General features: G+C 59.1%; 4 protein-coding genes across 6 annotated transcripts in view; 3 read left to right on the forward strand and 1 right to left on the reverse strand.

Moving 5' to 3' along the window:
- Positions 1-244: 244 nt before the first annotated feature.
- On the forward strand, positions 245-6699 carry NLRX1 (NLR family member X1). The gene is made up of 9 exons (XM_062594672.1): positions 245-327; positions 757-968; positions 1184-1244; positions 1701-1798; positions 2027-2643; positions 3146-4572; positions 5432-5518; positions 5641-5892; positions 6038-6699. The coding sequence occupies exons 2-9, from the start codon at positions 848-850 to the stop codon at positions 6354-6356; spliced, it is 2982 nt and encodes a 993-aa protein (XP_062450656.1). The 5' UTR covers positions 245-327; positions 757-847; the 3' UTR covers positions 6357-6699.
- A 359-nt stretch (positions 6700-7058) lies between these two features.
- Positions 7059-11230, forward strand: NHERF4 (NHERF family PDZ scaffold protein 4). The gene is made up of 10 exons (XM_062594673.1): positions 7059-7133; positions 7837-7864; positions 8212-8276; positions 8529-8740; positions 8861-9047; positions 9148-9284; positions 9362-9566; positions 9710-9906; positions 10057-10233; positions 10451-11230. The coding sequence occupies exons 1-10, from the start codon at positions 7118-7120 to the stop codon at positions 10469-10471; spliced, it is 1245 nt and encodes a 414-aa protein (XP_062450657.1). The 5' UTR covers positions 7059-7117; the 3' UTR covers positions 10472-11230.
- Positions 10936-14274, reverse strand: DRC12 (dynein regulatory complex subunit 12 homolog). The gene is made up of 6 exons (XM_062594406.1): positions 14076-14274; positions 13658-13726; positions 12500-12619; positions 11826-11918; positions 11576-11706; positions 10936-11499 (listed from the first exon to the last, which is right to left on the reverse strand). The coding sequence occupies exons 1-6, from the start codon at positions 14272-14274 to the stop codon at positions 11371-11373; spliced, it is 741 nt and encodes a 246-aa protein (XP_062450390.1). The 3' UTR covers positions 10936-11370.
- Positions 14275-18717: 4443 nt separating this feature from the next.
- Positions 18718-23834, forward strand: part of CBL (Cbl proto-oncogene) — a 43651-nt gene continuing 38534 nt past the window's right edge. For all 3 annotated transcript variants that reach the window (XM_062594529.1, XM_062594528.1, XM_062594527.1), the window contains exon 1: positions 18718-18872. In XM_062594529.1, coding sequence (XP_062450513.1) covers positions 18726-18872 — 147 coding nt within the window. In that variant the 5' untranslated portion in view covers positions 18718-18725. The remainder of the gene's footprint in view (positions 18873-23834) is intronic.

Consider the following 23834-nt stretch of genomic DNA (forward strand, 5'->3'; position numbering starts at 1 on the left):
ATTCAGTATCAGCTCTGCCAGGCCCTCTCCCCTGCCTCGGTTTCCCCACGTGGATCACACAAGAAGGGACTGCAAAAAGCGCAGGCTGCAGAAGGTGTGAGCGAGCAGTCATCCGGCCTGTCTTCTCCGGGGGGGGGGTGGGCACATGCAAAGAGTTTTTGCCTCCTGTCCCTTCCTATCCGCTTCCTTAGTCCTGTGCCTCAGTTTCTCAGGATGTCGGGGGCGTTGACAGCAGCCTGCGTCCCTGAAGCATCACCCAGCTGAGCCGGGGTTGGGAGACTGCGTCACTACAGGCACAGCCTGTTCTGCGGGACCCAGCCGGGACAGGTAAGGCTGGGTGTTGCTGCACCACGTCCCTGGGGAGGAGGGTGTAAACCCCACAGTGCTCCTCCGGCAGGTCCCGCACAGCCGGATCCGGGCGGGAAGGCTGCTGGACAGCCCCGGCTACACCGGGCACCGCTGAGCACCGCTCCGCCATCCGCAGCCGGAGACAGGCGCTTTGCCTAGGAAACGTCACCCGGAGCTGTGCCAAGCTTCGTGCAGCCCCGAGGGCAGGAGCCAGCTGTGCCCTGGCATCCTGCGGCCAGCCTGCGCTTGTCATCCCATCTGCCTCCCCGGCCGCTTTAAACGGGAGGAGGCTCCGCTCCGCTCGGCATCTCCGCGGGGAGCAGCCCGGGCTAGTACCACTGCTGGGATTAGGGAGAACCCACTATGCGTGCAGATATTTAGGAGAGGCTCATCTTTACTTTTTGCAAGCACTCTCTCCGAGCACCAGCCCCTGGACTCCCAGGACTCCGGCTGCGGAGCTGGGCTGGCTCCCGGCGTGCCCCTCTGCTTCAGCCAGAAGATGTCTCGGGCCATGCAGTGCCAGAGCCACCTGCCCTGGGGCAGCTGGATGCAGCTGCGTGGATCCCTGCCGGGGCGAAGGGGGACCCGGCGGCCGTACCTGTGTGCTGCGTCGGTGCCAGGTGAGCCATGCGCTGTGGCTGCAGGACTGCGACCCCGAATCTGTCTTCATCCTCGAGAAGCCTTGTCTTTGGTGGAAACCTCTCCCCACCCTTCTGGCTGAGCTCGTACGGTCTGTGGGTTGCCACAGCAAGATCCTAAGCCCATAAGCTGGGTGGTGCGAGCTCTGGTGGAAGACGAGGCCATCGCTGATGATGTGTGTGCTTCTTCCATCCAGGCACTGCCAGCAGCTCCTTCCTCAGGAAGATCCTCTGTGCAGATGGTGTGTCCTTCCCCAGGTATGGCGGGACACAGCTGGGGCCTGGCCTGAGCCCACTCAGCCCCTGTGACCACTGGGGACATGGGTCGTAGGCCTGGCTGCCTTGGGGCCGTTGGGGTGCTATGGGCTTAGCTGCTTCTTCGCTTCCACCTGGAAAACAACCCAGGCCTGGTTCCCTACCCCCTTGAATTCATTCCGACCCCTCTGCCTTGCTGTGGCCTCGTTCCCACACCGGGCAAGGGATGGCACAGTGTAGGGCTTGCTGACATGCCCTCAGCTCCTCTTCATGCGTGCAGCAGCCCCATGCTCTCCTTCGGTGCAGTGAAAGGAAGGGGAGAAGGGCAGGAGAGCTGGATCTGCTCAGGTGCCTCCCACGGTACTCACGTTTGATCTGTAGACTGCCCACTCCACATCTGGACAGGGCACTGGGCAGCCTACTCCTGCCTTCCTCACAGCACTCTCCCTCCCCTTGCAGAAGGTGCGTACACTACCAAGGAGGGTCCCAGGAGCCCCCTGCCCAGCCTAGCTCCCCCCGCCATGGCCTGGCTGCACTGAGGAATGTGACTTCTTCTGGTAAGCTTGCAACCTTGCACCCAAAAGGATGGAGGGTCCTACACAACAGGTTGGGGACAGGTGCTGCCCTGAGCAGTGCAGTGGTGAGCAAGAGCAATGAGGGCTGGGACTCCTGGGTTCTGCTCTCCTCTCTGCAGCCAGCTCACTGAGGTGGCTTGTGGCACGCAACTTCTCCATTCCTCTGGAACTGGGAAGCCCTTGTCTTGCCAATCACCTTCCTCTTCCTAGATGCCATCAAGAAGCACCAGAAGAGCTTGTCTGCATGGTTCAGCCACCAACCCAATGAGGAGAGGCAGTTTGGCCCTTCCTTCTCACTAGACGCTGTCCACGTGGACCCAGTGATCCGAGAGAGCTCCCTGGAGGAGATTTTGAAGCCCTCGCCTGACCTGACCATCCAGCACCAGCTCCAGCAGCCCTCCAGCCGGGTAATCAGCCTCCAGAACCTTTTTGATGTGGACGCCTGTGGGCGGCAGGTGAAGACTGTGGTGCTGTTTGGCACTGTTGGCACAGGGAAGAGTACACTCATCAAGAAGATGGTAGTGGACTGGTGCCATGGGCGCCTGCCCCGCTTTGAGCTAGTCATCCCCTTCTCCTGTGAGGATCTGTCCCAGAGTCACACCCCCATCTCCCTGCGGCGCCTCATCACCAAGAAGTACCAGCACCTCCGCGATGTGGTGCCAGTGCTGGGCACTTCCAACCTCAGGATGCTTTTTATCCTCAATGGCCTAGAGCGCCTCAACTTAGACTTCCGGCTGGCTGGCACAGAACTGTGCTGTGACCCCAATGAGCCCGTGCCTCCCTCTGCCATCGTGGTCAACCTTCTGCGGAAATACCTCCTGCCAGAGGTCAGTGTTTCTGTCTTCCTCCAGCTCCTTCGTGCTGGAGAAAGGCTGGGGGTGAGCCCTGGGGCATTGCAGACACAGCCTCTTGCCCTTATACTAATTGCTTGTAACCTAGCTTGGCTGTGAGTGAACAGTCATCCTTCATCCTTGGAGGAACTTGCCAAGGTGGCTTCATGTCACTGCTGCTGGTTTTTCTCTGTGGAGCCTTTGGAGCAATGGGCAAGCCTTGAAAGACAAAGAAAGCAGTAGCTGGGAATCTGTCTGCCTGGCTGAGGCCTTCCAGACTATATTTATGTCTAGCACTGGATAAAGAAAGCTCTTTTGTCCCCTCTGACCAGGCCAGGTTTGAACCAACACCCTGTGGTCAGCAGCTCCTTGAACCACAGGCCCTGGCTGGTCTGATTCTTGTGCTATCATATGTGGGTCAGGGGCTTGGCATCCTGCTGAAGTTAGATCAAAGAGACAGAGGGAGCACCTCCAGACTCATCCTGTCCTCTGCTTCCAGGCCAGTATCATCGTCACCACACGCCCATCTGCAGTGCGCCGGATCCCGGGCAAGTATGTGGGCCGCTACGCTGAGATCTGTGGCTTCTCCGACACCAACCTCCAGAAGCTGTACTTTCAGATGCGCCTGAGCCAGCCTGGCTGCAATGGAGAAGATGGCAGTGATAACAGTCCAAGGAGTAGCTCAGGAGAGCAAGACAACTTAGTGGAAATGTTGTCAAGAAACCTGGAGCGCCACAACCAAATTGCTGCTGCCTGCTTCCTGCCCTCTTACTGCTGGCTAGTCTGCACAACACTGCATTTCCTCTACTTTACCAAGACGGTGCCTCCCAGTCAGACCCTAACTGGCATCTACACCAGCTTCCTGAGGCTCAACTTCAGCGGTGAGGTGCTGGACAGCACCGACCCCACCAATATCTCTATGATGAAGTATGTAGCCAAGACGGTTGGCAAGCTGGCCCACGAAGGGGTGATGTCCCGCAAGACCTGCTTCTCAGAGGAGGACTTGCAGCAGTGCTTTGAGGTGGAGATGAAGACCGAAAGTGAGCTCAACCTCCTGGAGGTTTTCCGCAGTGATGTCTTCCGCTTCTTCCTCACACCATGTGTGCAGCCAGGCAAAGAGCACACCTTCGTCTTCACCATTCCTGCTATGCAGGAATATCTGGCAGCCCTGTATGTAGTGCTGGGTGAGAAGAAGACCTTGGCACAGCGAGTGGGGAAGGAGCTGTCAGAGGTCTTTGGGAAGGTAAGTGAAGATGTTGTTGTGGTTCTGAACATCATCTCCAAGGTGCTGCCCTTGCGCTTCCTGCCAGTGCTTCTTAACCTGCTCAAAATCTTCCCTCGCTACTTCTCCCGGCTGAGTGGCAAGGACCGAGACACTATTGCCCGAACCATGGCAGAGGAGATGTTCAAAGAAGAGGACTATTTCAACGATGATGTCTTGGACCAGATCAATTCCAGCATCCTGGGCATGGAGGGCCCCATGCATCACCCTGACGAGATCTCTGATGATGAGGTCTTTGAGCTCTTCCCCATTTTCATGGGTGGGATCCTGTCCCGCCGTAACCGCGCCATCCTGGACCAGCTGGGCTGCTCCATCAAGAATCTAGCAGCCTTTGAGATCGCCAAGGCCATGAAGAAGACGGTTATCAGGAACAGCCGTAAAGGGCTGCCCCCATCTGAGATGATGGACTACCTCTTCTTCCTCCATGAGTTCCAGAATGAACGCTTCACAGCTGAGGCCATCCGCTCCCTCCGGACCGTCAACCTCTCATCCGTCAAGATGACCCCTCTCAAGTGCTCTGTCCTGGCATCTGTCATGGGCACCACGTGCCACGAGGTGGAGGAGCTGAACCTGACATCCTGCAATATTGACACCAGCAGCCTGAGGACCCTCTTCCCTGTCCTGCTGCGGTGCAAGGCTCTCCAGTGAGTATCACCTTCTCTTGCCCTCGGGCAGCACTCAAAAAAACAGATTTTGCTTTCACCTCTACCCATCTCAGGGCCCACCAGGAGCTGGAGCATGGCAAAAGCAGGAGAAAGGCACGCAGGCCCTTGTTTATCCTCAGTGTAGACCAGGGGACTACAGCTTCCAATAGGCAACACTCCCAGCAGCGTTGCTCGGCACTGCATGCTGGGACTTGGAGTCCCAACACACCCTGCAGTGAGACTCCTTAGAGCTCTCTCCTACGTTTAGCACCACAGGCTGTCCCGCTTTTCTGCAGGGCCAGGTCTCTCCCGTTGCTTGGGAGGGTCTCGATGCCCAGAAGCAGCCAGCATGACTGTGTAGCCAGCTTTACTAACTCTGGCCAGGAGAGAGGCAGTCAAGGGTGGGTGTCTTGACTGCGCAAAGGGATTGGATCCTTTCCAGTCCATTCGTGGACTTGCAGTCTTCCCATCGCCCAGGGGGTGGCAGGCCACACTCAGTAAAGACGGACTGAGCTGTGCAGCTGGGCTGTGCAGAGCTTCCTTCCTCCAGATGCTCCAGAGGGCTTGGTAGAGTCCTACTCCCTCCTCAGACCTTCACCTGCTGCCCACAGGTCCCGATTCCCGTTTCTCTGCCCTGCTTCTGCTAGTACTGGATCTGCTAACTGATGCTACCCAAACTCTGGTGGGACTGTAGGTGCACTTGCTGTGTGCTCCCTTTTGGAGAGGAAGCCTTGCCTGGACGTCTCTGGTGATCCCAGATGGGATGGTGACAGCGAGGGCAGGAGAAGGCTGGGGTGAAGGGAGAGAGCAGGGGTGCTCTCTTGCTCTCGCTGCCATTCCATCTCTTGCTCTGTATCAGTCTGCAGCTGAACAGCTTGGGCCCTGATGCCTGCAAGGAAATCCGTGACCTGCTCCTAGATGACAAGTGTGTGGTGAGCAACCTGCGGTGAGTACACAGCAGTGAGCGAGGCATCACCTCCGTGAAAGTGTCCCCGCCACCCACCCTGAACCCTGGGTCTGGGCCCCGTGCCTAGCCTTGGCCATTCCCCTGAGCTTGTGTGTCTGCAGGCTGGCAAACAACCCTGTGGGCGAGCAGGGGGCACAATTCCTGGCCGAGGCGCTGGCAGGCAACTGCTCGCTGACCCACCTCTCCCTGCTGCACACCTCGCTGGGGGACCAGGGTGTCGAGGTCATTGCTCAGCACCTGGCCAAGAACCAGCACCTTCAGGAGCTCAACTTGGGCTACAACTCCCTGGCAGACGCGGCTGCCCTGAGGCTGGTGGAGGTGGCCAAAAAGCACCCGACGCTGGACACGGTGCAGTGAGTTCCTCATTTCTTCTTTCTCGCAGGCAGCACATCCAACCCAGCATCCCTCCGCTTAGCGGTGGATGCAGGGAGCCCCTCACCGCCTGTGTGCCCACCAGCCCTTACAGCGTCTCCCTGCCCTTTTTCTCCCAACCTGCAGCCTGTATTTCAATGACATCAGTGAGGAAGGCAAACGGGAACTTCACACCCTGCGCGTGGATCGGGACGGTGTCAGGGTGCTGGTCTTCCTTACAGCAGGCACCGATGTCTCTGACTACTGGTCCAACATCCTGAGTATAGTGCACAAGAACCTGCCTTTCTGGGACCGCGAGCGGGTACGGCAGCACCTTGCCCTCATCCTGCAGGACCTGGAGAGCAGCCGGAGACAGACTGCCAATCCCTGGAGGAAGGCCAAGTTCCTGCGAGTGGAGAGCGAGGTCAAGAGGATGCTTGGGAAACTCCAGCACGGGAGCCTCTAAACAGCCATCTGCGTACCTGGCCAGGGAGGGAGCCGCGCTGCTGGAGGGTGCCCTGGGAGCACAACGTCTGTGCCCTTATCCTCGTGGAGATGCCCAGTGGTCAGGTGCTACTGAGGCTGTTAAAGGTGCTAGGCATATGGGGCTCAGCCCCTCGCTGTGGATAAGGCTGAAACGCGGGAGAACTGCACACAGAGCGGGCCAGGAGCAAACGGGGCTCGCTCTGGGCTTGGAGAGACCCACGGCCCCGGGCCTGGCACCCTGGCGTGACGCGAGCGGGGCAGGACTCAGCCTTGCTTGTGAAATTGTCGGTAGCATTAAAGTGCCCCCCGTTGTTTGCACCGAAGCATGCTAGCGCTAGGACTTGCTCTGCTCTCGAGGCCCTTCCCGGGGCAGGAATGCGGAGGAGCTGGTGCGTCAGTCCCTCCGGCGGCTGCGGCGGAGGGCTCCGGCGCTTCCCCGCCTTGCGGGGCTAGGCCCGGGCAGCCGCCCTGCTCGCGCTCCAGCCCGCGTCAAGCCAGAGGCGGTCTTTCCCTCCGGGCACTGCCCCGGGGGGCAGCTGCAAGCCGGACGCTTGGGCTGTGCTCCCCAGCCCCTCCGGGGTGCTGCTCCGAACCCAGCTGGGCGCAGGCTGGCAGCGGGAGGGCAGGGGAGATGCCAGGGTTGTTTAACCATTAAACCTGGGGCGTCTTGGAGGAGGCGGGGACACTGGCTTCTCTGCCACTTCATCCTGTACCTTGCTCCCTCTTGCACTCCCTGCAGCCATGAAGCAAATGAAAGGTACGTGCCGGGGCTGAGGGGCAGTGGCGCTTAGTCGTCCAAACACCCTTGCCCACACATGTCTCCAGGCCTTGCTTCTCCGGGGGGGGGGGGCAGGCCACGTCAGAGCCGAGGAAGGCTGTGGAAAGGTGCTATAAGCATCCTGGAAAATGCAGATGTATTTTGTGGGGGTGCTTGGCAGGAACCCCCTCTCCATGGGGCTGGGATCCTTGGGCTGGAAGAGGTGGGGAGAGGTTTCTTGGGGAGATGTGCGGGGGAAAGCCTCTGTGTCCACCTCTAGGCTCCAGCTTCCTACACCACCTCAGATGCTCTCGACGGCCCAGATCCCCCTATGCATCCCCATCCTAAAAGCCAGGTGACCCCCCCCCGCAGGGTTAGCCACCGTCTGCATACCGCTGCCCAGGCCAGGAGCCCGCTGGTCTGGGCGGCGGGTGCACGTCGGACCGGAGCAGCGGGTGTCCTGCTGCTCTGAAATGCAAGAAATCTCCAGTGGCAAGGCCAAGGGTGGAGCTGCGCCCAGGCACCGGCTGTGCCGGGAGGCTCTCCCAGCCGGGGGGCAGAGGGCGGCATCGGGCTGCGTGGACCCCTCACCCCTGCCGGCCCCCTGCCCGGCCTGTGAAGGAGCAAGCTCCAAGCGTTTGGGAGCCTGGGGTCTGCTTCCAGCCCGCTGCCTCCTGCGCTGACCTCCCCTCTCCCTCCGCAGAGCTCGAGGGCGACACGAAGTCCATCCTGTAAGTGCTGCGCTCCCACGCGGCCGGGGGCTTCCGGGGTCTCGTGGCCCCTCAGCTCGGCCGTGCGCAGGCGCGTCCTCAGCTGGGGTGGTGGGTGCCTGGAGGAGCCACGGGGCGCTGTGGGCCCCCCGCCGCCTGCCCTCCGAGGGGCCTCCCCTGAGCTGTTAGCCGAGGAGAGGTGCAGGGGGACTCCGGGAGGGAGATCCCTTGCCAGCTTTCCCCGAGGAAGGGGAGGCGGGAGGCACTGGGAGCTATGGCCGCAGCCTGGCCCTTTCCGGGAGGAATGGGGGGTCTGGCCAACGGAAAGGCCATGCTGATGGGGCCTCTCTGGCCTTTTGTTATTTCAGAAAATTTGAATTTAACCCCAAAGAGGGGATCGACAACCCTGCCTTGTCGCTGGCTGAGGACGCGGGTAAATACCCTCATCTGTGGGGGATTCCCTGTGTCAGCCCGGGCCAGACAGCCGGGACCCCCGGGGGGGTCGCTCACGTCTAGGCTCTCTGAAGGTGGGGAGCAGTGGGCAGGCAAACACACAAGGCAGAAAGGAGCAGGGAGACGCGCGGCTGTGCCGGGGGCAGCGGGGCCCCCAGCTCTCGTAGGGGTGGAAAACCCGAGTGGGGATGCCTGCAGGGCCCCGCTCACGGGCTGCGCCCCCCCAACGCAGACGGCGAGGTCCCGGGGGAGCCCCGCTTCTACCTGCTGAGCAAGGGCAGCGCCGAGACCTTCGGTTTCCGCCTGCGCGAGGAGCCGGGCTGCCGGGGGCATGTCATCCGGCAGGTGGAGCTGGGGGGGCTGGCGCAGCGCAGGGGGCTGCAGGACGGGGACCGGCTCCTCCAGGTGAACGGCCACTTCGTGGACCACATGGAGCACGGCAGGGTAAGCCGCGGGACCGGCCCGCGCGCCCGCGCGGTGCGGCGCTGCATCCCCCCGCCCCGGGGGGGCCCATCCCCGTGGGGCGCTGCTGGAGGGGAGGCTTCACCGCCCGGCCCCTTGCAGGTGGTGCGGAAGATCGAGGCCAGCGGGAACCAGGTCCTCCTGGCGGTGCTGGATGGCGAGTCCTACGACGCGGCCAAAGCCCTGGGCAGGGACCTGTCCCAGATGCTGCCGGGTGACGTCCGCCCGCGGCTTTGCCACATCACCAGGGACAAAAGCGGTTTCGGCTTCAGCGTCTCGGGGCCCGAAGGTAACCCGGGGGCCGGGCGGGCCGGGCCGCGAGGCCCCCGCGGCGGCAGCGGCGGCGGTGGCGGGGGGCCCGCGCCGGACTGCCGCGCTCCTCCGGGCAGGCGCCAAGGGCACGTTCCAGCTGTCGGTGCGGCGCGACGGGCCGGCCGAGCGAGCGGGGCTGCCCTCCGGCTCCTGGCTCCTGGAGCTGAACGGGGCCAGCGTGAGGAGCTACTCGCACGCGCAGCTCGCCAGGAAGGTGCGTGCAGCCCGGGGCCGGCGGCGGGCGCTCGCCCGCGCTCGCCGGCGCTGAGCAGCCCCGCGCTTCCCACCCAGCTCAAGCGAAGCGGCAGCAAGGTGACGCTGCTGGTGGCATCTGGCGCGGCGGAGGAGTTTTACCGCCTGCGGGGCCTGCGGGTCACAGCCGCCTTGGCGGACGCCTCCTGGCTCCCCTTCAAGGTCCGGAAGCTGCACATGGTGAAGGAGCCGGAGGGCTACGGGTTTCTGCTCAAGGAAGAAAAGTGCAGCTCGGGGGCCACGGGTGAGCGCCTGGGGGGAGCAGTGCATCCCCCAGCAAGAAGTGCCGGCGGTTTGGGAGGAGCCCTGTCACCATGGGGGCTGCCAGCCCCCCTCTCCCTGGCTGAGCGAGCGTCCCCCCTCTCTCCTCCGTGCCCTCCGCGGCAGGCCAGTTCCTGTGGGAGGTGGACGCCGGGCTGCCGGCCGAGAGGGCCGGGATGAAGGAAGGGGACCGTCTGCTGGCGGTGAACGGTGAGAGCATTGAGGGGCTGGACCACCAGCAGACGGTGCTCAGGATCCGCGCCCACGCCGACCGGGTGACGCTGCTGGTCATCGACCCCGCCGGCGACGAGTTCTACCGGTCGGTAGGTTTGGGGACCCAGCGCGGCCCAGCCCTGGGGCGCTGCGAAGGACGGGCTGCCAGCGTGGTCCCTCGCTCCCAAGCCTGGACACCGCGAGGTCTCCTCCAGGAACGGGCCGGCAGCCGTAGGGCTAGCTCCCGCTTGCTTTCGCAGATTGGGCTGTCCCCACTGCAGTTCTTCGAGGACAGCGACGCTGCCTCGGGCTCCTGCACGCCCTCCCCTGCACACCTTCCCGATGATGGCTCTCCCGGATGCTGTGACCTTGACGTGGGACCAGACGGACCCATCTCCTGGCTCGCGACGGCTGCTGCCGCTGTGGGGATCGCACAGGTAACCCCTCTCGTCCGGCCCCGTCCGCCTGTCCTGCTGCTCACCCCCCACAGCCACTGCTCCGGGGTCGCGGCCTCCTCCTGCCCTTTCCGTCCTGGCACGTCCCCATGCCAAGGTCAGCCCGCGGGGCTGGGCTGCGCCCTGGCCATGGGGGCTGGCTGACAGGCGGGTGGACGGCACAGCTGGCCTCTCGCGTGTCCCTACTCTGTTCCTGCAGAGCCAGTGCCTGGAGGAGTAGAGGAGGCTGCACCAGGCGTTTTAGCAGCCCAGGCTGAGTCCAGCTCTGGGGAGGTTTCCCCACACAGAAGCTCAACGCAGGCCAGGTCCAGCCCGTCGGTGCCCCAGCCCAGCTCCCCAGGGTGCCCGGAGCTGCTCAGCGTGGCTGTTTGTGTCTCCATGCCTGGGAAGGGGCTCGCAGCCTCACACCTCCCGGAGATTTGTCTCCACCGCTGGACCCAAGCTTTTATTAACCATCACAGTGGCTTCCTGTAATCAAAGACTGACCTGTGCCTTTGCCTGTCCAGCTGCCTCCAGGGGTACTTAGGGATGCTGCATTGAAGCCCTCACCCCCTCCCATCCAGCTCCAAGGTCTGGTGAGCTCCTGAGATAGCTGAGGCACTGCCCTCCAAGCCATGACCAAGCCATGACCCAGGTGACTGGGCAGCCTGGGGCTCGGCTCAGCCCAGGGGCTGGCCCCAGGGCCGGTGTGCAAAGGGGAAAGTGAATGGCAGAGGCCATGGGGCCCTAGAGTAAGCCCCCAGGCCTCGCATGGGCCCCCAGTGCTTAGCCTGTTGGCTCAGGTCTGCCCCTCCATGAACCTCTCCTTTTCCTTGCGCTCCTCACCCCATCCTCACTGCAAACCCAGGAGTAGTGGGTACCTGCCCTCATCATAGCCCTGTTCCTGTGTCATCCTTTTGTGATGTGATTAAAAGACAAATCTTCACTGCTACTCTTGAGTAGTGTTACAGAGAGGTCGGCATCCCAGGGGTGCATCTGAAAGCCAGATGGGACCTGTCATTTCTGTCCTCTTGCCTGGCCCAAGGGAGCCGAGGTGGTGGGCAATGAGTATGGGGAGTCTAAAGGCAGGGGGAGGCAGGGTCCTGGCCAGCCCATCCTGTCCTGGGGGTCTGCAGAATGCTATATCTCCAGGGGGTTGAGGCCAAACTCCTTCAGGCGCTCCTTGTGCTCCAGGGAGATGGTTGTGCCTATCTCCTTCCAGCGCTGGCTGGCCCCTGCCAGCTTGGCCAGGACAAGGTCCAGGCTACCCTAGAGAGAGAGGTGACAGTGAGGAGGGGCTGCCATGCTGCGTGGGGCAGCCATCCACAGCCTTCTCCCCACTCACATGGAGGATTTTCTCATACTCCATCTCCATGGCGTCAAGCCTGCCCTGCAGCTGAGCAATGGTCACATCCTTCTCTGCCAGTGCCCGGGCAGCCGTCTCCTGGGCCTGCCGACTCTCCTGAAGTTTGGCGGCTGCGGGGGAACAGGCGCAGAGGCAGGGGATGCTGAGCAGATAGGCACCAGCACCTGGTGTAACATGGTAAGCCCCCTCAGCAGCCCCCCAGCCAGGAGGGGGCACGCCGGGGCCGTACCGAGCTGTTCCCGCAGGCTCTTCACCTCTGCTTCCAAGCTGCAGCTGCGGGAGGCTGTCTGCTCCTGCAGCTCCCGGTACTGCCGAGCCATTGCTGGGAGACGGGAGGAGGAGAAGGGGCCAAAGGGGCAGCCCCGCGCTCAGACCCCCGCGGGGCCTCTCGCGAGGCCTGATCCGAGGGCTCCCCTTGCCGGCTCACACATCCGGAACCGCCGTGCAGCGTCTGCCTGCGCGGCAGGCGTGTGACGATGCTGGGGTGGCAGGAGGGAGCCCCGGAGGGAAAATTTTACCTCTGCGCCGAGCGAGCGTGGGAGAGTGAAAGCCAGCACGGAGTTTTGCATGTGGCAAAGACCGCAAACCTCTGGCTGAGGTTTTGCCTCTGCTAAAATAAATCCCTTCTTGAGCACTAAAGGAAATGGCTAGCTGGTAACTTCTGCAGGCAGTAAAGTCTCTGTCTCCTCCGCCCGTGTTGAGATGGACACCCGAGGTGCAGCAAGCCCACAGCCAACGCCTTCGCACGCAGACAGCGCTGGCGGGAGGCGGGGGGTGGCCAGCCAGGATGTGTTTTGGGGCTGAGCAGCCAGGTGAGGCCAGGTGAGCTTCCCCCAGCAGCCAGGACACCGAGATGCAGGGTCCCTGCGCCAGCCCCACTGCCCCTCCCAGCTCTGCCCTTACCTTCATGCATGTCTCGCTTGTCCTCCCGCGCCTGCTCCAGCGCCTTCTCCAGGTCCTGCAGCCTCAGCTTGAGCCCCTTGCTGTCAGCGCTCACCTGCCAGGCCACGTCCCGCCAGGGAGCTGCAAGCCAGAGATGCCCGTGGCAGCTATGGGGCCAACGCGCTGCCCGGCAGGGTGGTCTGGGGCAGGCCAGGGTCCACAGGGCGAGTAGGGACACAGCCCTCGGAGCTGCGACTGAGCACCACGACCCTGGCCTCAGCACCGGGAGCCAAAGGGCACTATCCAGACCATAGGGTGGCTCCTCCTGGCCTTCCCCGTGGGCTCTTTCAGCACGTCGACCTTCGGGGCTGCTTTCCTGTTTGTCACTTTGACTTGGCTCTCTGCAGCCAGAGGGAAGAAGGAAGGGACTGAGTCAAGGACAAGTCTTTGACGGGGCTCGACCCGGGGCCGCCAAGGACCTGGCTGTCAAATGGCTACGAGGAAGTCTGCCCTTGGGATGTTCGCCCCAGGAAGGCCTGGCTGGGATATGCTTCCAGCCGAGACACCCATGCGGGGGCAGTATCTGTGCAGATCTGTGTTGGACACAGAGTCAGGGTACAGCCCATTTTGCTTGCGCTTGGCTGCCCCGGAGAGATGTGCTCCCGTTTGGGACTGAAGGCTGGGGTTTCGCAGTGAAGAAGGGATGGCAGCGGGGGTCCTGGGCACACGGGCCATGGGGACCCCTTCCAAAACCCTGCACTGCACGCTCCTCCAGCCTGGCATGCGTGTCCGCTTACGGAAGCCTTCTGGAGAAGCCGGGGCTGGGAGAGCCCTCTCCCTGCCTCCTGGGTCTCCCTGGGCTGGAGGCAGCACAGGGCTGGAGAGCGCTTAGGGCAGGGCCCTCCTGCCGCTGCCGCTGCTGCTGCCTCCTGGTTCTCATCAGGCCGGAGGCGTAACTGTGCCGCTGCCCCAGCGCAGGGTGGGAAGGGCCGGAGAAGCTGAGAAAGCAGCAAAAGAGCCGTCCCGTGGGGCCGCGGTGCATTCCTGGGCCCCGATGTTCCCAGCGCCTGCTTCCGGCAGCCCCCGCGATGCCTGCCCTCGCGGGGCTGGGAAGCAGCCGGGCAGGGACGGGAGGCGCGCGGCACGGCCGCCTGCAGGGAGGCAACGCTCCGGACTCACCTGCTGCACTCTGCTCCTGCGGCTTCACCCCTTTTCTCCCCTTCCCTTTGCTCTTCAGGGGCATCCTGCCTTGCGAGGAGAAAGCAGCGAGAGATACAGACACAAGCGCTTTCTCCCAGCGCCTGGCAGCACTCGTGCTGTCTGCGCCAGGCTGGGAGCACGGGAGCCGAGCCCAGGCAGGAGCGATGGTGCACTGGACTTCTGGGGGGAGAGAGGGGAAGCCGTGCAGCCCCCAGCACAAGAAGGGAGACCCGCGGGTGATGAGCCGCCGTGCCTTCGTCAGGATGGCTCTCCTGCCGGCCCCTGTCCCGCACGAACCCGCAGTCCCTCGAGATGCGGCAGCTGCCTTCAAGCCAGCCCGCGCTGTTGTAGCAACTATATGCACAGCGAGGGCAGGTTATGTTATCGGGCCCCACACCCGCCTCCGCCCTGCAGCAGCTGAGTGTTTTGTTCCCATGACACAGGCGCAGGGCAAATGCACCCTGCGTCCAAACCCAGTCCCTGCTCACTGGCACCGGACTGGGCGCCTGCAGCCGCAGGCTGGCGAGACGCAGCCCCGATCGGGCGGGCTGGACCTCCTCCCGCCCGCGGCCCCCGGCGAACGGCAGCCCCAGCATGGGCGCAGCTAAACTGCAGGGAAATGGGACGCAGGGAATGAGCGTGACTCTCCCAGGTCACAGCCTGAAACGAGCCCAGCGCCTCCCTCCCTTCCTGCCCTGGCTCTTCCCTCCGGCACACCCTCCTGTTCGGCAGGGCTAGCTGAGCCCAGGGGACTGCTGCTGCGTTTTGATCCTCTTCATAAAACAGGAGGGGAAGGAAGGGAGGGGATTTTAAACTGTTATTTCTGCTCAGGACATAATTAACACCCCAAACCTGGGGGAGAACAGGTGCTTTCTGGGCGCACTGCAGCTTTCCAGCAGGAAGCAGACCTCACCTCGTGTGAAGGACATGCATGAGCTGGGCAGGCAGCGGGAGCAGGGAGCTGGTGCCTGCAGCTGCCTGGCCTGGGGCAGCTCTGCGTGACCCCCCCCTCCGCTGCCAGGACGGCATGGGCAGCCTGGCAGGGATGTGGGCAGGTGGGAGCAGGGCCAGGGAAGCTGTGTCCTGAACAGGGAAGTGGTGGAGGCTGCTCCCCCGTGCACAGAAGCTGATATGCACCTTGTGCACATGAATCCTGACATCTCATGTTCATGCACACGTGCACACGAGCCACCGTGCAGCCGTGCGGGGCTGAGAAATCAGAGGGGCTTCAGCACGTGCACAGGCCTGGCAAGGAGCATGGGGCACACAGAAGGGGGAGAGGAACACACCCTTATGCCCAGCCTTGGCTGGCTTGAACACAGGCAGGGCTCTGACGCACAACCACACGCAAATGCAGGTGGCTAAAAACTCACAGCCGCGCTCTTGGCCATCAGCTGCCAGGGTCGAAGGAAGTGATTGCAACAAACCCAGCATGAGCTGGCTTTCCAGCACATCAGTGGCAAGTGACCGCTGCGCTGGGTGCAGACACCCACGCCTGGGGCTGGGGCAGCAGGAGTACAAAGCAGCTCTGGGCGTGCAGCGGGCCCCTGCCACGGCGCCGCAGGGCTGTGCAGAGCCCTCCACCGGGCCTGCAGCCGCCCCTGCGCACCAGGAGCGAGCCTGAGCCCTGGCCTGGGTGTCGGGCTCCCCTTTCCCGCAGGGAGTGAACAGGCACGAACAACAGGAACCCTTGCTTGAAGTCTGACATGTACACGCAGCCGTGACGCGGAGTGAATCATGCCCAGAGAAGCAGATAGTCAGGAATGCAATTGCTCAAGTATGTTCCCCGATCTCTTTGGATAGGGGCCATGGCGATTTTTATATTTGGCTCCACAAAGCTGGTGTAACCCTCCCAAGCCCTTTCCCCTGGTACTTGTGGTAATCCAGAGCTGGCCAGGGCACCCTCCAGTGGTCACTCCGGCTTGACTATTAGCCAGAATCCATTAGCATCTAATGGGAAAAGCCTCAGGAACACAGCCTCAATAAATGTTGACATATTTGAGGTCAATATAATCCATAGGAAAGTTTGTCCAGGTAATTAAAGCCAGACAAGGAGCTGCCTGTTCCAGAAATATTTACTATACCTCTACTAAAAGCAGTACAATCAAGTCTGAGAGTTTTATAACCAATTTACACAGTGCTTCCTCATGCACGTCTAGCACCACACATTGCTTCCTACTACCCTGCTCATCTGATGCAAGTGTGCTGGGATTCATCATAAGCTGCAGATGAGTGGGTGTCCCTGGTCCTGAGTACAGATCCGTGGAGGAAGGAAGCTGCTGGAGCCGCAGTGGCGTGGAGCAGCCCAGCACACTGCTGTTACGGCACCAGAAAGCAGAAGTCTGAAGTATGTGTGTGGCTAGGGCTGGGGTGAGAGGTGAGAAACTCAGGCACACAAAGACTTCTTGGAGGCTGCATCGCAGCCGGAGTCCCATGGCTATGCCTTGTGATGGCAGGGGCCAAGCACGCACCAGAAAAGCATTGCACATCCCTAACACGAGTTGCTTTTCAGTGCTGCTGTGGGTTTGCAGCTCCCTGGAGGGCCGCTGCTCCCATGCAAGAGTCACTGCCTGGCTGCTGCAGAGGAGAGCAAAGTGTTGGGTTCATCTCCAGCATCGACCTGCACCTGAGAGCACCCTCCCGTCCCCACCTCCCCAGAGGCGGCACTGGTGCTGCTGAACTGCCATACTGAGCATACTGAGCATAGCCTCTGGGTGACCAGCCTCCTCAAAGTGAGGTTGGCCAAACTGCAGCATCTGCTGGTTTGTTTTGTCTTCTTTCCTCATTGAAGCCCTTGCTGCAGGACTGACGCTCCGCTGTACCAGCCTCAGCTGCTCTTTGCAAAGGAAGTGTTTTGCCTGGGAAAGGAGATATGAAAACAGGATCTGAAGACAACAAAGACACAGAACAGAACTTAAAGTTGATCCCAGGCCATAGTTTCTTAAGGTCTGGTGTTGTCAGCTTTGCCAAAAGATTGACCCATTCCCTAGCCTTATTTTTTCTCTCCATTCCTCTCTCTTGACGTTTCTCACCCCACCTAGACTGTGCGTGCTCCCGCCCACTCCGATCTCTTGGAGAGAGACTGCAAATAAGAGGTAAATCATCCCTGCAAGGGCTCTTACTTTCAGTGTCATTGCAAAATAAGACACCTCAAAGGCACTGACAGCAGCCACGTGCCTTTCAGTTGCTCCCCAGCGTTGTGAGCTGTTACCATCCCCATCCCTGGGAAGGAGAGGCTGATGCAGCTCACTGCGCCCGGCTCCGCTCCCGCACAGCATCTGGCCTCATGCTCACCTGTTTTGTGCCCATTCCTGCATTTTCTTTTGAAGGGGGAAACATTTTGGGGGGTTCGGCTCCGGCTACATCTGTGCTGGCTTTGAGTTTATCTCTCTGCACACACGGCAGTTAGCTCTGCTGCGAAGGGTTCTCCTTCTGGGGATGTCTGGCACCGGGCACCAGCCGGGCAGCAGCGGCCGAGCCCAGGCGGAGCCACGGCTGCGCAGCGTCCTGATGCAAACACGCGGAGGACACCTTCGTTTTGTTTCTTTTATACAGCTGGGAGGAGAATAAACCTTTTGGGAAGAGAAAGTTTTATTAATTTGACACGGAAATCAGATTGTGTTAGTGCAGCAGTTTTTACAGGGGAAGGGATAAATATATCAGCAAAAAAAAAAGAGAGGCCTCAAGGCACAGGTTTATTAGAAGATGGCTTTTCTAGTTTACAGTTTCCCTGAGAAATCAGAGCCTTGCTTTGCTCACAGCACTGCAGTAATGCCACACACTCAGCTCCACTTCCTGATTTTTGCCTTGGAAATCTTTTATTTGAAGAAAAGGGAACCTGGCTTTTAAAAAGGGGAAATAATCATGTCTTGCAATATCTGAAAAATAATACAGCCTGCACCAGAGCAGGTCTGGGGGAGGGAAACCGTGAGCAAGAAACCCACACGGACAGGGGCTTCATCCCTAAGCCATTTTAAAAACAGCGCATCATTGTCGGCGGTAGATCTTGTCAAGAATATCTCCGTTTCTTGGCACAGCGGTGATGGGGAGAGGGCAGCCTCGAGCATCAGGGCACGGCTGGCAACCCCACCGAGCCCCGGAGCAGTGCGATTTGGGCTGGGAAGCGCAGGAAGAGGACAGCCTGGGCACTGCCTCTGCGGGCTGGGCTCCCACGGAAACGCTGCCGCGACAGCCCAGCAAAAGCAGCCTGGAGAAACGGCAAAGCCGTATTTGATTTTATTTTGTTTACCAAAAGCAAATGTGGAAGTGGTTTCCTATTCAAAATGACAGGCAGGCCGGCAATGCTCACTCCGCTGGTAAAATATTGTGAAAAACGAGCCGGCTCCTGGCGCCCGGCGGCGGCGCGAACCCCCCCGCTGCCGCGGAGATGGCAGCCGGGCGCGGAGCCGCCTCCGGCGCCGCTAGGCCGGGCCGCGGCTCGGGGCCCAGGGGCTGCGGGGCGGAGGGCGGCGGGGGGCCGCTCCGGCCGCCGCGGCCCAGGGACAGCCCCGGCGCCGCCGCGGGCCCGGCGGCGGGTTGCGGGGACCGGGGAGCGCGGCCGGCCCCCCGGCCAGGCCCGGGCCGCGGCCCTCCCCGTTGCCATGGAAACCCCGGCCTGCCCGCACTAAGTATGGCGGCCGCGCCGGCCTCGCGGCCGCCGTGCGCATGCGGAGGCGGGGCGATGCTAATGAGCCGGCGGCGGCCCGCCTCTCGGCTCCTTCCTCCTGGGCGCGGGCGGCGGCCAATGGGCGCCGGCTCCGCGGCGGCGGAGGGGGCGGGCCGGCGCGGCGCGAGGGGAGGCGGGGCGCGGCGATGGCCAATCAGGGAGCGGCGTGGCCGGGGCGCAGGGCGGAGCGGCGCCGGAGCCGGGCACCACCCCCCCCCGCCGCCGCCGCCGCCGCCCGCGGCTCCCGCTGCCGCCGCCGCCCGCCCGCTCGCCCGGCGCGGCCCGCGGCAGCGCCCCCGCGCCCAGCTGCCCCGCAGGGCCGCGGCGCCGGGTGCGGGTGTGGGCGCGCTCCTGGGCGCCCCCCGCCCCCGCGCCGCCCTCATGTCGGCGCCGCTGAAGAAGGGCCCCGGGGGGCTGATCGGGCTCATGAAGGACGCCTTCCAGCCGCACCACCACCACCTGGGCCCGCACCAGCCCGGCGCCGTGGACAAGAAGATGGTGGAGAAGTGCTGGAAGCTCATGGACAAGGTGGGCCCGGCGCGGCGGTTGTCTCGGGGGGCGGGCGGGGGCCGGGGAGGGCTGCTCGGGTGAGGGAGGTGCGGGGCGAAGGGCTTGGGGGGTGCTGAGGGCAGAGGGCTGTGTGGGGTCGGGACAGGGCTGCAGTGAAGGGTTTAGGGAGACAGGGTGGGTCTGGGGGGAGAGGGGGCTGTGTGGGGCCAGGATAGGGCCAGGGTAAAGGGCTTTGGGGGCCAGGGTGGGTCTGGGGGGAGAGGGGGCTGTGTGGGGCCAGGATAGGGCCAGGGTAAAGGGCTTTGGGGGCCAGGGTGGGTCTGGGGGGAGAGGGGGCTGTGTGGGGCCAGGATAGGGCCAGGGTAAAGGGCTTTGGGGGCCAGGGTGGGTCTAGGGGGAGAGGGGGCTGTGTGGGGCCAGGATAGGGCCAGGGTAAAGGGCTTTGGGGGCCAGGGTGGGTCTGGGGGGAGAGGGGGCTGTGTGGGGCCAGGATAGGGCCAGGGTAAAGGGCTTTGGGGGCCAGGGTGGGTCTGGGGGGAGAGGGGGCTGTGTGGGGCCAGGATAGGGCCAGGGTAAAGGGCTTTGGGGGCCAGGGTGGGTCTGGGGGGAGAGGGGGCTGTGTGGGGCCAGGATAGGGCCAGGGTAAAGGGCTTTGGGGGCCAGGGTGGGTCTGGGGGGAGAGGGGGCTTTGTGGGGCCAGGATAGGGCCAGGGTAAAGGGCTTTGGGGGCCAGGGTGGGTCTAGGGGGAGAGGGGGCTGTGTGGGGCCAGGATAGGGCCAGGGTAAAGGGAATTGGGGGCCGGGGTGGGTCTGGGGGAGAGATGGCAGTGTGAGCCAGAGTGGGACTGGGGTGAAGGGTTTGGGGGGACAGGGTTTGGGGGGACAGGGTTTGGGGGAGGTGAGTGAGGGCTGTGTGGGGTGGGGAAGAGGGCTGTTTGCAGCTAGGGTTGGCCTGGGGTGATGGGGTGAAACGTTTTGTGGGGAGGACATGGAGGAAACACTGGAGCTGGTGCATGGAGGAGAGGTGGGAGCAGGGACTGGAGGACAGGAGGGCTTTTTGTGGAGAGCAAGGCTTTGCAACGGGGTGAGGTATGTACAGGGCTGAAGGTGGAGGGGAAGGCTGGAGAAGGAGGGAAGGTTTGGGGTGGAGAAGGCCGAGCTGCTCAAGAGGACCTGGAGTTTTGCCGTCATACACTCGATAGTCACCGGGATGGGTGCTGGTGAGGGGATGCTGGTATCAGCAGGGCCTAGTGGTGCATCCCGGTGGTATCAGCAGTAGGTCCTAGCTGTGCAAGGGAGGTATCTAGGATTTGTTTGTCTGAGGGCCGATTTCAGCCCATGGTAGAGCATAGCGTGGGCAATGGATGGTAAGGCTGGGAATCTGCTTTGTAGGAGTTTGGAGTATTTTTTCTGAATGAATAGGGACATGGTACTGAGCTCAACAGAAAGGTTTCCCCTTAAAATGGGGAGTCTGAATAAAAGTCTGAGTAAAAAACTCTAGGGAAAAAATACATGCAGTTATGCAAAGACAAGGAGAATCAAATCTAATATTAAACAGAAATTTGATGGTGTAGGAGCTGGAAAGGAATACCTTCTCCCAATTCCAGCTTGTTACACAGAGCACTGCACACTGGTTCATTAAGACTCTCCCCTCCTCCACCTTTTAAAATGCCAGGAAATGGCTATTGCCGGGGGCAGGGCACCAGACCTTTTGGCCTGATGGTGTGATGAGGTATGGCAATCGATGTACAAGCCCAGCTAGGTGTGCTGGTAATAGCTATTGTTGTAAGAAATCCAAATGTGGGTTTTGTCTTGGATGCTGGTGCTATTTACTGAATGCTCCTGTAAATGTCTATAGATACTCAGAAGTGGGCATAAAGCAAAATTCTTCTAATGTGTGATTTTTTTTTCTTGAGGTTTTAATTGATCCTAAGGTGTTATTACTGTTCAGCCCTGAGAATCGAGATTGTTTGCCACGTTAGAGACTAAAATGTGCAGCGCATTTCATAGGGCTGGGTTCAGGGCAAAATCACAGGCCCTGAAACTAGTGCTAGAGCTGCCTGCAGTCCTTGGGGAGTGTCACCTCACCACCTTCGCCTCTGGGAGTAGAGCTAGCAGGACTCATGGGCATACCTCATCCAATTAGCCTGCAGGCTTATGCATTTCAACTTTTCTTTCTTTTTTTCTCTGCATTGTTTATGCATGCTGTGTCTGAATCTCCTGCAGTAAATGCTAAAGACAGAGGAGATGACTTTTTTTTTAAGACCTTAAATTATATTCATGCCAAGAAATTACTTTGTATTGGCTGGTTCAACAAAAGGCATGGTTTATGGTTGTGCCCTGCTGTGTTTGTGTTGAGCTTGATCACTTTTACAGAGAAAGAGGAGATAAGGACTAAAGGCTTTTGAGAGGTGTCAGTGGTTCTCTTTTACAGACACTGAGGGCAAGCCTAAGTGCTAATGTGGGAAGGTTAGTTAGAAGATTGTGTTTTTGTGTTCGTCTTCATACAAATAAGTTGACTCACAGATACAGTTTTTAAGAATGCACCTCTTCATTCTTGCGCATATGATGATAGATGAACGTTGATCTGCACTTGACTTCATAAGGTAGTTTGTTCAAAGAAAAAGAATGGCCTAAAAAAACCCTTTGATTACCTTAGCATTTCAGATTGCAGTGGTGGTTTTTGTGTGTGTGTGCGTACACAGCTTCAGATCTGTATAGGCAGTCCTTGGCTGTACACCCTCTCCACCATGAAATCGCAACAAGGGAAGCCAAGCCAAGGCTGCTGCTGTGTTTGCCACCAGCCAAAGCAAGCTCTTCTGAACATCCGCTGATTGACTTCTTCGTCTCACTGAGGAAGAGTTTTGTTCATAGGCAGTATGTGAAAGTTCAAGCTGTAGGCTTAGGTTTTAAAGTCTTAAAGACCTAGCTGTCCAGTCTGATTTATATGGGAAGAAATACTTGACTATGGAAAGCCTCTGCAATTACAGTTAGGCTTTGGTTGTGCCTGTGCACATTTGTGAGAACACATCTGAATTAGAGAATATGTTTAATAGCACAGTAAACTGCCAAGTCTTTAGATACTGTAGTGGTGAGGAGGGATACATGAATAGAAGTGGTTAAAAATGAGTTAGTTTTTTGGCCCAGGTAAATGAAATTACAGGAAAATACTGTTGTGTATGTTTAATAGATGATGCTCTTGTCTCTCAGAAATGTATGCTATATTTGTGTGCATACAGTACGTTCATGACCTGATTAGGTTAGTCTGTATAATTAGCTGGTGTTGTCAAAGCATTCATGCATCTCTGTCTTTGGATGTCACTGATAAATTTCCTGTGCAAGCTGATTCTTGTCCAGATATTTTTTTTTCCATAATATTCTGCATAAGCTGTCTGACATAATTCTGTCTTTCAAAATCTTCAATTTGAGATTGAAATTTATCTGTACTATTCTCTACAGTTGCACTTGATCTGTAGCGTGGATGTAAAATTGTCCTTTACATCCTGTACAGTGGAATGTTCACCTTCAGTTGACTCTTTCTTATACTTGTGATATGAACAGCCAGGGCATGAGGAACAGCTCTGAACCTATAGGAGGCTTCGTCAGCTGTTTCATGTTTGGGACTACTTGAGTTCTTGCATTTTAATAAACTGTTCTTGTCAGTTAAAACGGGAAACAAATAGCATGGTTATGGAGCTAGCCGAGCACTTGCTATACAGAATGTAGTAATACAGTTGAGAAATACTGGTTTTAGTTGCTTCAACGGAATTAATTCAGTCAAATTCAGTACTTGTTAAAAACAGAACTATACAGAGACCAGTCTTTCTCCAGTACCTTGGAAGTCTGTTACCACTTCTGGATATATGCCGTCCTGGTTTGCATGTGCTAGGGAAATCCTGCATCAATTTGTCACCTGCTCCGTAAATCTACTTCAACTTTGTTAGGGCTGCTGCTTTGTGCCTTCAGCATTTGTGCTTTCAGCATGTGCATAAATAACAAAATTGCAAGTGGTATGAATGACAGCTTAGGAGGGGAGGTTTGAAAGCTTTAATTTTTTTGCTTAAGAGTATTTGTGTGTCTGATGAGCTCTGTCTTGGCATTTGGGTGTGAGTTGTAGCTTGCTCAGATCTGTGTCCTGGTGTATTTGGGAGCTAAAATAATGCTGTCTTTTATCAGCTAAATTGTGATACCTCTTCATTTTAAAAAAAATAAAGGAAAGAGAAGATGAGAGTGTGAAATGCTTTGGAGTCTGACAAGATGCTGTTGACGATCATAGTTGTACCCCTTGCAAGAGGTTTGCATTCTGTTGTGTGAGTCATGTTACTTGGCAGTTATCAGTTGGTCTGATTACTGACTGTCTCAGTATAAAGCCTATATGCTGAATGAGCTTCACAACTACTGGACCATGTTAGTGATTTCTTAGAACCAGAATGCTGCTTCGGTGCTGGGTAGCATACAGACAGTAGGTGCCATTGCCTGTCCTGCCAAGACTAGTCTGCTGGTCAATTATTTTAGACTAAGCATTGAATGTTGTCACGTTAAAATGTCTGCTTTGTTAGAGCAGGAATGAAGTATGTCAGGACTTGCTTAGTTTCTTTTGCACCTTGAGGGTTTCAGTGCCATTATGTCAAATTAGTTGGATGCCATGTGTGGGTGCATAGAATATTGCTGCACTGGCTCTGGAGGCCTTTTTGGTTTTGAGACAAATGCTCAGTCTTAATTTCAGAAGACAAGAACTAGGACATGACTGTAATCAGTGTCCCCAGTCTGTGAGAGATGTGGAATTGAATCATTGACAGACCCTTCAGTTATACAACATCTCTTTTGCTCTTCAAAATATTGTTGGCTACTTTGATATGTCACTGTGGTATATGATAAGAAATGTTGATGGCAATTTATTGCCGAATTAGGTGAAATGTGTTACTTCCTTCTCTAAGGAACAGAGGTTAAATGAATTTTTGGAAGCTGAATGTGTTGTCA

Source organism: Rhea pennata, chromosome 24 (genome assembly GCF_028389875.1).
Source record: "Rhea pennata isolate bPtePen1 chromosome 24, bPtePen1.pri, whole genome shotgun sequence".
Classification (NCBI taxonomy): Eukaryota; Metazoa; Chordata; class Aves; order Rheiformes; family Rheidae; genus Rhea; species Rhea pennata.

Bases quoted from the DNA above. Each gene is read 5' to 3' on its own strand.
- NLRX1 (XM_062594672.1), top strand. From the start codon at position 848: ATGTCTCGGGCCATGCAGTGCCAGAGCCACCTGCCCTGGGGCAGCTGG. The intron at 969-1,183 runs GTGAGCCATGCG...TCTTCCATCCAG, and splicing joins GTGTGCTGCGTCGGTGCCAG to GCACTGCCAGCAGCTCCTTC. The intron at 5,519-5,640 runs GTGAGTACACAG...GTGTGTCTGCAG, and splicing joins TGTGTGGTGAGCAACCTGCG to GCTGGCAAACAACCCTGTGG.
- NHERF4 (XM_062594673.1), top strand. The intron at 9,048-9,147 runs GTAACCCGGGGG...TCCTCCGGGCAG, and splicing joins CAGCGTCTCGGGGCCCGAAG to GCGCCAAGGGCACGTTCCAG. The intron at 10,234-10,450 runs GTAACCCCTCTC...CTGTTCCTGCAG, and splicing joins CCGCTGTGGGGATCGCACAG to AGCCAGTGCCTGGAGGAGTA.
- DRC12 (XM_062594406.1), bottom strand. From the start codon at position 14,274: ATGCTGGGGCTGCCGTTCGCCGGGGGCCGCGGGCGGGAGGAGGTCCAG. The intron at 13,727-14,075 runs GTGTGGGGCCCG...TCTCCTCGCAAG, and splicing joins CTGCTGCAGGGCGGAGGCGG to GCAGGATGCCCCTGAAGAGC. The intron at 11,919-12,499 runs GTAAGGGCAGAG...CCCGTCTCCCAG, and splicing joins CAAGCGAGACATGCATGAAG to CAATGGCTCGGCAGTACCGG.